General features: G+C 39.9%; 1 protein-coding gene across 1 annotated transcript in view; it reads left to right on the top strand.

Moving 5' to 3' along the window:
• The window catches only part of OLA1 (Obg like ATPase 1), a 197,640-nt gene that overhangs the window by 109,238 nt on the left and 75,253 nt on the right, over window positions 1-13,149 (top strand). Inside the window, exon 7 of the mRNA XM_088468462.1 lies at window positions 631-728. Within this exon, the coding sequence (XP_088324588.1) occupies window positions 631-728 (98 nt within the window). The remainder of the gene's footprint in view (window positions 1-630; window positions 729-13,149) is intronic.

Genomic DNA, 13,149 nt, shown 5'->3' with positions numbered 1-13,149 from the left:
GGCGGAGGATTAGGGTTAGGCTGTGGGAGGGGAGGCTTTGCTTGCGGGGGGAGGGTTAGGGATAGACTGCTGGAGGGGAAGGTTAGGGTAAGGGTGCGGGAAAGGTGGGTTTTGGGTAGGGTTAGGGGAAGGGTTAAAGTACCTGCAGGCGTCGGGATTTCAACCGTTATGATACCAAAGCTAGGATTCCAACCGCTGGCATTGTGTGCGCCGGGATTGCGTCCTGAGAAAGTATTTTGTTGTGGTTTACTTACAGGGCGAGTTTGCATTTACCCATTAGCAACCAATCAGAAATAATGTTTTTTTAATTAATTTTTTTGCCTTGCAGTGTATAATTTAAAAGTTTTTATTAAATATCTACTTGTGATGTATATTTTGTTTTTCAGTGTCTATGCCCACACTTGTCAAAACAATCAAATTATATATATATATATATATATATATATATATATATATATATTCATTTAATTTTGTTTTTGCCAATTTTGGGGTAAAACCTAAATTTCCGTTCTCCGCAAAGCGGGCTTACAGCGCATTGTGAAATCTCGTTGAGAAATAGCGCCATATGGACCTGCGTTTGTTGCCATCTGTCATTTTAACGTATACAGGTTTTGTTTTTTTTTCTTCTAGATTGACGTGCTAAATAAATACTTATTTCTGACCTCCAAGCCCATGATCTATCTAATCAACCTCTCCGAAAAAGACTACATCCGCAAGAAAAACAAGTGGTGAGTGGTAACCGCCCTGCGTGGCTCCTGCCAGACACTTGTGTAAGAGAACATGCCGATAAGGTTTCACAAGCGTAAAACTGCCTGGTAACAGATGGAATACCTGGCTATTAATCTGTCTCTCCCAGCACCAGACTGAACGGATACAAGCCGTTTTCATTGCTTTGCCTGGGCCTGTACTTTGGAGATATTATAATGGTGACAGTGATGGAAATACCTTTTGACTGCTGTTTTAAATGCTGCCGTTCACCCTTTTTATTGAAACATGCTCAGTGGGACCATATAACTCAAAACATAAATGCTGCTTTTAAGAAATACTTCAAGGGAGAGAAATACCATTAAGTAAATGTATTATATAGGGTCTCCTCAGGTACCACTTCTTGCATTGATTGTGGACCACAGTGCATGTCAATGGTAAGAACGTATTATATTTTTACAGCCAATCAATACCTAGAATGTTAGATCTTTAACATATAATCCTTATTCTTAATTGGCTCAGGAAGATTGACCTAACTGCATTAATATTATAGAGAGCTGCACAAGATGATGGCGAGTATTGAAAATGTGCAGCTCGTAAACCTTTTGCAAACCCTTATCTGTATTTAACCAGTTGGAAAAAAAAAACATGAAAATCTTACTTTTAACTAAAGTTAATCCTCTAGGTGGCAAGTTAGAAACATAGGGGGTATATTATTTATCAAGATGCTGCAGTCACAAAGATTTTCTGTCGGCACTTACCGACAGTAAATGGAATCTTGGATTGGCGCAATTTAATAATGAAATATCGCCTGGGCAGCCAAGTTCCCCATAATACCGGCTGGCAGGTGGATTTTCCCACTTCTGCGCTTATATGACCTGGCTTTGCCCGGACATGGGCTTCCAGTTTCCTTTTAGTCAAAGAAAAAAAAAAAGAAATAAAAAAGGACTAGCCATCTATGACTTTTTATTTAGTTTTTTTAAATTGAAATTTTTTGTCTACAAGAGGATTGCAGAGGTTCATGTAACCCCACGACGCTTCTTAAATAGATTTCCTCGGTTGTTTCTCTGATGGTGTCTATCACTGACGGAAGCCCTTTAATAGATATTGGAGTAAAGGGCCATCTGGCTTTCATTAATATGCTGCAAAGTATGTATAAATAGTCACAAATGTACTAAACACACATCCTCTAATCGGGGAATTAATTTAGCCCCAGCACTTACCGCACCGCTGCAGCTCCCAGGTTTACCACCCGGAGCCCTGCGGCTAATGCACATAACCCATAGATTCCGGGTTAAGTACCCGGAGCTCCGGGATAACCGCTCGCAGGCAGCCACAGTAAGCCCTGAAAGCCCTACTTGTCACGCATTGCTGTTCCCACCTCAGGAGGACCAGAAATCTGCGTATAGTGCAGGCTGTAAGTGAATAGCCTCGGCCACTTAACCTAGGAGCTACAAACCCGCGGTAAGTGCCATGGGTGACTGAATTCGGCCAGAAGTGTACTTGTCACCTACACACAGTTTTGGCAGCATTATTCAGGTGTAAACTAATAGCCATGGCAGTGTTGCAGAATTGTCTCGCTAGCACACAAATGGCTACCTCTAGTGTGTGCAGGGTGAAAGGTACTGTACGTTTATACTATATGTTTTTATCACACAATTTGATGGTACTTTCTTGGCCAACCGTTTTCACCCAAATGGAGGCAGACTGCCCAGTGCTTTAAGTGACAGGTACACTTTAAATATACCTTATTTTTGTGGTCATTTTAGTATTGTAGCAGAGAATGAGTAATCGTTTTAGTTAACGTTAAACAATAAAATGCTAGGTGGGCATTTAAGGAGCCAGATCTGGAGCATTAGAGGTGTTAAGGACAGTTTCTTGTAGGCAGTGCCAGATGAGGGTCCACATAGGCGTGGAGCTGAAATTTAGGAAGGCCTTGTGTGTGTGTATGTATATGTGTATGTATATGTGTATATATATATATATATATATATATATATATACACACAGGTTGAGTCTCCCATATCCAAAATGCTTGAGACCAGGGGTATTTTGGATATCGGAATATTCCGTATTTTGGAATATTTGCAAATTATAATGAAATGACTTGGGAATGGGACCCAAATATACACACAGAATGCATTTATGTGTTATATACACCTTATACACATAGCCTGCAGGTCATTTTATGCAATTTTTTTTATAATTTTGTGCATCAAAAAAAGTTTTTGTACATACATGAAATTCATTTATGTTTCATATACACCTTATACACACAGCCTGAAGGTTATTTTAAACAATATTTTTAATAATTTGTGCCTTAGACAAAGTTTATGTACATTAAACCATCAAAAATCAAAGGTTTCATTATCTCAGTCATGCTGAAAATATTCCGTATTTCGGAATATTTGGATATGGGAGACTCAACCTGTGTGTGTGTGTGTGTGTGTGTGTGTGTGTATATGTATATATATATATATATATGTATACATACATATATATATATATATATGTATACATATGTGTGTGTGTGTATGTGATACATATGTGTGTGTGATATATATGTATATATGTATGTTTGTGTGTGTGTATATATATAATTATATGTAATGTATGTGTATATATATATATATATATATATATGTGTGTGTGTGTGTATATATATATATGTGTATATATATATATATATACACACACAACCTAGGCCCCTCCTATTCCTCTATCTATCTTAGAGAATTCTTTAATGTTCTTTTCCAAGTGGCACTCACAGATGGAGCGTACCTTTTTCAGAGCAGCTGATGCTCAGGTTGCAGGAAATCTGATGATCAGCTGCAGCAGCATCCAGTAGGACACTTCACATCACCCTGTCGTTCAGGACATAGTCTGCTTTTAGACTTGGTGTGGCCACTGCGGTACCTATGTGAGGTCACGTGGCATGACGTCACATGATGTGGAGGAGGTAAGGATGGCCATCGGTAATAACCATCTATGGTGAGCCATCGATGGTTTGCTCCACTCAATGACCACCGCTGCCGGGTGCCTGGCCAGCTGCGGGCCAATCAAAAACAGGGGTCTGGGCTTAGCGGCCCGTCAGGGGGCGGGGCTAAGCTCTGTCAGGTTCCACTTTGCCATCGATTGCAGAAAACCATTGTGTCTCTGCCATCGATTGGAAAAACATCGACCATTTTTTAATTATTTATTAACCGTTTCTTATATAGCGCAGCAAATTCCGTTGCGCTTTACAATTGGACCATTAGTAGTAAACATCGATATTTGCAAACTATCGATGGCCATCCCTAAAAGGAAGCGCCCAGGCCCCAGAAACTGTACAGGGAGGGCTAGTAACCCGGCATTTATTTTAATTGCGGCTGCTTATGGGGAGGAGAGGAGAGGGGGGAAGGTGTAGGTCCTGCGGGGTTTGAGTGGGCGAAGCATTGGATAGCGCTGGCAGGCAAGCTGTGCCGCTGTAACAGAAAAAAAAAATTATTTCTAAACTACAGCAGCACAACCTGTGGGCCTATTTTGATGGGGTGGCCTGGATCTGGAGCTGCACCCACCCCATTGCTAATCCAGCCCTGCTTTCAGGCAGCCTGTTTGCCTATACCAGCAAGGTGCAATTGAACTCCCTGCCCAGATTTTAGAGGATCTGAATAGCTTAATGCTAAATCTTAAATATACAGGAGATACTAACAAAGTGTTTTTTTGGATTTGGTGGGTTAAACACGTGCTGCTTTTATGTGGCCTTTTGGCTACAAATGTCAAATTCCCCACAGCAAATAAAACTCTACATTTGTAGCCAAAAGTGTAATTATCTGTGCAGATTGGCCAGCAGGCGCAATGCTTTCTATTGAATCCATTCATCCCTGTAAGATCTTATTGGCACTACAGCGCTCAAGATGAAAAGGGAGACTGCCATTGCTAGATATGCGTGTGAGTGTGTGTATAACTATAGGTTATTTGAAATGTCTGTTTTACATGCTAACATAAAGAATTTATTACGGTCATAAAGATGCAGTATTTAGGACTCGGGTCAATCTTGGAATCATTTTTTCTTGTTGTGATGTTTGTTAATATGTACACACATCATACATATAGTACTGATTACACTGTATGCATGCATGTGTTTGTGAGCACGCATACAGTGTACTCTGTGCATGTCTGTTATGCTGTATATTCAAGAGCATAGCATCGAGGATTTAAATAAATGTGCCATGTTTATATGTATATAGATTTTGTGTGTGTGTGTATGTATATATATATATATATATATATATATATATATATAGTCCACAATAGGTACAGCGGCACTCAGGAGACTTCACAAAGAGCGTTTAATTATTTCGACGTTTCAGGAACATACAGAAGACGGGGTCTCCGTATCCCGAAACGTCGAAATAATTAAATGCTCTTTGTGAAGTCTCCTGAGTGCCGCTGTACCTATTGTGGACTATACAGAGGGGAGTGGTCTCCGCCTCACTGAGGGCACCTGGAGCCAGACATTTACCCAGTTGGGGATTTATGGAGTGCCGGGTCTTTCTTATGTATTTATATATATATATATATATATATATATATATATGTATGTGTGTGTATGTATTAATTTATATACCACTCTTGGGTGTGGGGTCGCGCTATGATATATGCACGCCTTGGTACATACGCACTAGGCCAAGGGGGTACAGGGGGTACAGCCACCCAAGGCATGCGTATATCAGAGCATTACCGCACACCTGAGGGGGTTATATCTGTCTGATAAAATGGCCCCTGTTGTGACAAAATAGTTCTACGTGAATGATGTAGGGTGATACAGATAAAGAATAGGAGCCTAAATAGTTTAGACTAGGCTAATTACATTTTATTTCATCTGAATGATGTTATTGAGTGAACATTTAACTGGCTAACAGTGTAAGTGAATAAAACAATACATTTTTCCGTCAGAAATTTGTATTGTGCTGCTTTTCTCTCAGTAGTTTATCTGTGAGTGATGGTATTGTTCACAGTCGTGGAGTGACCGTGTTTTGGCTTTGCGATGAGGTTTTGTTGACCGGTCAAAGTACTTCCGCTGTGTGGTTACGCTGTGAGGTGTGCGTCGTTGGGAAATAATACAGGGTCATGTGATTTAGTGTGTCCAGTCATGCTAGTGGGATTTCTGTCATTACAAACTAACTATATATATATATATATATATATATATATATATATAAAAAATATGCGTACACACACACAATACTGTGCAAAAGTTTTAGGCAGGTGTGGGCAAAATGCTGCAAAGTAAGAATGCTTTCAAAAATGGAAGTGTTAATAGTTTGCATTTTATCATTTGGTAAAAATAAAGTGAATGATCGGAAGATAAACCTAAATCAAATCAATATTTGTGGCCACCCTTTGCCTTTAACAAAGCATCAATTCTTCTAGGTACACTTGCACAAACTCTACTACAAAGGTGAGGTTGTGGAAGACAGTCTCATGTCATAGGTCATACACCATGGCAAGACTGAGTACAGCAACAAGACCCAAGGTAGTTATACTGCATCAGCAAGGTCTCTCCCAGGCAAAGATTTCAAAGCAGACTGGGGCTTCAAGATGTGCTGTTCAAGCTCATGAAGAAGCACAAAGAAACGGGCAACGTTGAGGACCGTAGACGCAGTGGTCAGCCAAGGAAACTTTGTGCATCATGCTTACTTTCCTTCGAAATCGGAAGATGTCCACCAGTGCCATCAGCTCAGAACCAGCAGAAACCAGTGGGACCCAGGTACACCCATCTACTGGTCGGAGACGTCTGATTAAAAGTGGTCTACATGGAAAAACTGCGGCCAGAAGCGATACCTTCGACGTGGAAATAATGCCAAGCGACTCAACTATTGAAGAAAACATAGGAAATGGGCGGCAGAAAGATGGCAGCAGGTGCTCGAGGGGCTGGAGAGTGGTACAATAATGAGTGTCTGCAGGCAACAGTGAAGCATGGTGGAGGTTCCTTGCAAGTTTGGAGCTGCATTTCAGCAAATGGATTTGGGGATTTGGTCAGGATTAATAGTGTCCTCAATGCTGAGAAATACAGGCAGGTACTTATCCATCATGCAATACCATCAGGGAGGCGTTTGATTGGTTAAAATTTATTCTGCTGCAGGACAACAACCCCAAACATACAGCCAATGTCATTAAGAACTATCTTCAGCGTAAAGAAGAAAAAGGGGTCCTGGAAGTGATGATTCGGCCCCCACAGAGCCCTGATCTCAACATCATCGAGTCTGTCTGGGATTACATGAAGAGATAGAAGGATTCGAGCAAGCCTACATTCACAGAAGATCTGTGGTTTGTTCTACAAGATGTTTGGAACAACCTCCCTACCGAGTTCCTAGTTCCGAGTGTGCGCGTATGCATGCAAATGTCTGATAGAGATGTGCTAACCCTTGTAGAGCGTTGAACTACCAACCAATCAGCTCCTGTCATTTTACAGGCTGGGAGGTCTATCTTTCTCCAAGGCTTAGTACATAAAGTGGATGGAGGTAAAGTACCAACCAATCAGCTCCTAACTCACTTTGCAGGCTGTGTTTGACATTATTTGCCCATTATTACTAGTGGGCAGAGCTCTACATGCCCTTTTTGGTGCCAATGGCTGTCAGCTGCTTGTAAAACTGTTTTATAAACAGATCTTATGGTGATATCTACAGTAATGAAAGCTACAGTAGAGCTATAATTCATTCAAAACAAGAACATTGAAGAAAAGAAAAAAAAACTTCATTTAGTTTCAGGGTATAAACTCCTTTGTAACACTTTGTGGTTTATCTATAAAGTAACTTACATTAGTGCCAATCCCAACTTTAAATGTCTGAATTTTCTTTAAATCCACCCACAGTTTTTCCATTGCACTGTAATTCGTTAAAGTTAGTGTAATGCACATGGTTTCAATTCTGTTAGAGGGGGGGAAAAAAAATGTATTACCATACACTATCAAAGGGCATGAGTGCTTTTAACTGAAAAATAAACATTCAGAGATAGAAAGCCAAAATAATAATTCATGTCAGATGGCTCCCTCCAATAAATTATTAGCGAGGGTTATGTGATAAGCGGTGTAACCTAAGTGAATCCAGCCAATCGTGGAACGTTTGTCGTTTATTAAAAATAAACTGTATTAATCCGCTGGTTCTGTGTAATCAGCCTTTTATTGCCATGGCACAATCCACTAGCACCCGATACTCATTAAACTAAGTCCTCTAATACTAAATCTAGAATGTTATCTGATTACTATGTGGTTATTACCTATATTACCTACATTTTTGTGTGTTTATATTTTTTGTGGTCTGGTCTCACAAAAGAGCCACTGTAACACAAGCTGCTGAAAAATGTTGGGTATTAGAACACACAGTGCATCACAGCTTACTGCGTATGGGGCTGCGTAGACGCAGACCGGTGGGAGTGCCCATGCTGACCCATGTCCACTTCCGAAAGGGCCTACAATGGGCACGTGAGCAACAGAAATTGACCATGGAGCAATGGAAGAAAGTGGCCTGGTCTGATGAATCACTTTTACATTATGCAGGTGCATATGTGTCATTTACCTGGGGGAAGTGATGGCACCAGGATGCACTATGACAAGAAGGCAAGCCGGCGGGGGCAGTGTGATGCTCCGGGCAATGTTCTGTTGGGAAACCCTGGGTCCTGGTATTCATGTGGCTGTTACTTTGACACATACTACCTACCTAAACATTGTTGCAGATCAAGTACATCCCTTCATGGCAATGATATTCGCTGATGGCCTCTTTCAGCAGGATAATGCCCCAAGCTGCCACACTGCAATAATTGTTCAGGAATGGTTTGTGGAACATGACTGTAGCTGTGATTCAATTGTTGTAGACGCCCGCTGCTACGTGTCTGTACGAATAAACACCTGACGGAGCAAATTAATTGTTTCTCCGTTCGGGCACCCATTACAAGCACCGGGTTTAGTTGCGCACAGCAGCTAGACCCATCTAAAGAAGTTGGTTAGGGCGCCCAATAAACTGGATTTGCACACCTCAGGAGGCATGGGGTATTCGGTATATCTATTACTGGACGGGTGTCTCGGTTTTTAATTGCACATGAGTGTATTTGTGTGTGTGTGTGTGTGTGTGTGTGTGTGTGTATATATATAATATACACATATATAACTTAATAACATGGATTGGGTCCGCAGAGCTGTAACTAGAGATTTAAGATTCAGGTCAGGAAGAGAATAGACACCCCTCTCTCTCAAGTTCAAATTACCCTAAAATATAAATTTCCTGTGCCCCTGTCACCCTTCAGGCTTGTACCCAGGGCAGTGTCACCTCTTGCACAGCACTACTTGTGGGGCAGTAATGTCACTATGCAGTTGCGCTGTATGTATAGTACAATCTGAGTCACTATTTTGTAATAACGTACAGTATGACTGTATACGCTGTTATAGGAACAGTATCAATAAGCAGCAGGAATAGATATTTGTGTGATGTGTATTTTTGCAGCTTCCTGCTGATGTGTGTTATATGAAGGTGATTGTAGATACTGTGTAATGTCTGCAATATGCTGGTGTATAGTTATGTAAGAAATGGAGTCTCTCACACAGCAGATTCGTGGTCGTTTTCCACCCTGGGTTTAGTAATAGGGCTTATTAGGGTTGGTGTTTGTGACTGCGAGGGAATTTTAACAAACCCGGCTTGATTCATTTAGGTTGGGATTAAAATGTAATTCCCACGTGTGGCTCTTCTGTGGAGATTCTCCATAGAACACTGTATCGCAGTGTTCCCTAACCTCAGTCCTCAAGGCACACTCTAACAGCTCAGGTTTTGAGGATATCCATGCCAGTTAAGTAACCTGTGCTCAAGCATAGTTGTCTGTAAAACCTGGAACTGTCAGTGTGCCACGAAGACCGAGGTTGGGAAACATTGCTATATCCAAAATATTTGGGAAGGTTTCTGGACTGCACACCCTGAATATATATAATGGGAGGTGCTACCTGATGAGACTAATTGTAGGCACAAAAACAGACAAATCTCAGGTGCACAACTCCAAATTATTAATAATATATAAATGCAATACAATTTTGTAATCAATAGAGGTTTTTAGCATAATCTTGGCTAAGGTTATGGGCCTACCCACCATATCCAGGTAACCTCTGTAGGGTAGGTCCCTAACATACTATGATTCAAATCCAGAGTGCAGGACACCCCAAACTAGCCCAGCTAAGCTGCCCCAGGGCACCGCCATAGTAAGAAAAGTGCAGTGTGAAAGATAGTTAGGAGCAGCTACTGCTGCATATAAAGAATGAAAAAAAAAAAAAAGTGACAGGGAGTGTCTGCGTCCAGTAATAGTTAAAGAGGCTCCTCCTGTGTGTTTCCAATGTTATAGCGTGAGTTATTTATCAGGGGGCATAGACTTGCATCAAGGAGCGTGGCCTCACAGGAAATGCCATACCTGCAAACTATGCCCTCTGTTTTCACCACGCTGGGGGCATGCCACAGTCCTTCTCTTCACGGAATAGATGCTGCACATATGTGCATGACACCTATTTACCACTGGCCTTGCTAAGCAGAGCAGTGGGTGAGAGGGGTCTCCCAACCTTTGTCTTCCCCCACTGCGGGGGCACTGCAGCCTGTAGGTGATTCAGCAGGACAGTGTGTGTGTATGTGCGTGTGTGTGTTTGTGTGTATATATATATATATATATATATCTCCAACCATACATACATACTTGAACATTCATCTGACCATCATGAGATCTACCAAACATTGATAATCTTCTTTAAAATCCCTAAATTAGGCATTACATAATATACGTTTATTTAGCTACCCCGGAAAAGTGACACTATAGGGATGGAATTATTGCAAATACATTTTCTTTTCTCTACATAATCCATATATAACCATTAAATATCCATTCTGATCTATTTCCAAGCATAATCTTTTATGCAACAAGATCGGGCGTATTAAGTTGGGTGCTCGAAGCAGCTGAAGTTTTTCGCTGCTTAATCAAGAGACCTCAAAATAGTGATGTAAGGTATAAAATACCTGTGTCATTAAAAGGCTAATACACAGTGCACAGGGCTCAAGCGCTTATATAAAAATGTACCTACTAAGCAGTGCTTCAGTTCTACACTGTTACGTCCGCGGCCTTGTTCTCTCGCACTAAACATTTCATAGCTTGTCTGACCATTGTAGAATTTGCATTCTTGGACAAGAATCGTCTGAAAAGCTGCAGCACTGATCAATAAGTCCCGGGGGGCAGTGTTGCTGTCCAGAAGTGTCACACCTGAGCTGGGATGATTACAGGAGGACTGTACATGACCCTAATTGTGCAGTAAATGCCATTCTCAGGTCTTTGTGGCAGACAGTCTACCCGAGAGACGCCAGTGTACCATTACCTGTCTCCAGGCTCCTTCATTTATTCCGAGGCCACTAATAATGGTAAAGTTACTTCCTAATCAATGCCAAGCATATTGACTGAGTAGAAACTATACAGAAATTACATCGCCGGCCTATAATTGTATTTGTGTAACATACAGTGGGGCTTGTCTTCATGTGCGCAGATTTACTTTTCAATTTAAATATTTCTTTTTAATCTGGACGTTTTGTGTAATTGTAGTTGAAAGATCAAAGCCTGTGCAGTTGAGTGATGTTCGTAAGCATTTTCTGCACGGCTTTGGCCACCTGCTGTTGCTATTTCTCCCTCCAGCTAGCCATTGAGAGCACCCCCTGCGCATCTCTGCTCATAAAACATGATTGAGGAAGTATTTCAGCTCTGTTTATGAGCGTGCAGCTCTGCATGATGGTAGCAGGCCTCCATGACTTACATATATTACCTTCCTCTGCACTCAGCCGGACTAGCCAATCCTGGGATTCCTCTGAGCACCGCACTATAAGCAGAAATGATGGTCCATTATATATATATAGTGTGTATGTGTGTGTGTGTGTGTATATATATATATATATATATATATATATATATATATATATATATATATATATATATATACACTTAAAAATGGTAACCGATAATACATATACTATAACAAGCACTGCTACTCTAGATTAATATTGGCAACAAAATTAGGAAACTTTCAGGCAGCCTAGATCACTGCTTTGCCCTGCGTTTATTTCATTTTTAATTTTTTTTTTAACAAAATATTAATTTTTTTTTTAACAAAATATTAATTTTTTTTTTACATTTTCTCTCACAAAGCTCATAAAAAAAAAAAAAAAATTATGCAAAACTCCCTTGGGAGGCTTATGTCCAATCCCCCATCTATGTACATGTGTGTATGCAGATGTGTGTGTGTGTGTGTGTGTGTGTGTATATATATATATATATATATATATATATATATATATATATATATATATATATATAATACATACACATACATAATATATTATGGGGAACTTTTGTTATTAGCAAACTTTATTTTTCTACGTTCAGGAGACAGCCCCTTTCATCAGTAGAGAACATACAAATGCACAGACATGGTTTAAAATAGCCTCCATACACGTAAGTGACTGATTAGGCACAATTAAACAGATACAAAGGATGGTAGCTGCAAGGACTTAAGAAGTACCCCTACAAAAGGTAATGCATAATGACATGAAACATACAAACTCCACACAGATAAATCAAATCTATAAGAAAAATTACAAAAAATAAATACAAAAAATACTGCAATAATCATAAAATATTTACAAAAAAATAATGAAGACCATGGCTCTCATTTAAACCTCCTGGTGCAACAGTGTCCAAAGTAAAAAAATCCAGTTTGCTACTAAGATGCCGAGTGCCGCCTGTATCCTGTGGGATTTTGGAACTACTATATTGCTTTGGAGAAAGGCAACGGAGCACTGATAATTGTATGTGTGTATATGTGTGTGTGTGTGTGTGTGTGTGTGTGTATGTATATATATATATATATATATATATATATATAATCCAAGAATGGGCTGGCGCACACACTTCAATGTATCCAACACCTGGGGTGCAAACCTCAGTACTTCAATAAAAACATTTTTGAGACACAACAATAATAATCCTTACAAAAAAAATTGAGAGAACTGCTGTCTTGTCCTGTGTCTGGGTCTCTATGTCCTGAGGAAGGTCACTTAGTATGACCGAAATGTCGACTTTTTCTGTAATGTGAGTAATAAATCTAAGATTTAAGCAGAAGTTCTGGTGAGTGCTCTCAAGTTTTTGTAAGTATTATACATACATATATATATATATATATATATATATATATATATATAATGTGTATATATAGTACAGGCATGCCTTTGGAAGTATACGTTATATATAAGTATGTTGGCAGTTTGCTTGTTGAACTATAATATAGATAAAGTGTAACTAGCTTTGAACCATACAGTTTTTGTGTATTAATACACACTTTGATTTTTATGCACATGCCAGATATGTGAATAATTAGAGACACTTACTGCCTTATGCCTT

Source organism: Taudactylus pleione, unplaced genomic scaffold, assembly GCF_031769625.1.
Source record: "Taudactylus pleione unplaced genomic scaffold, aTauple2 ptg000004l, whole genome shotgun sequence".
NCBI classification, from domain to species: domain Eukaryota; kingdom Metazoa; phylum Chordata; class Amphibia; order Anura; family Myobatrachidae; genus Taudactylus; species Taudactylus pleione.
Note: the sequence above shows the minus strand (reverse complement) of the source record. Positions and strands in the feature narration are given on the sequence as shown.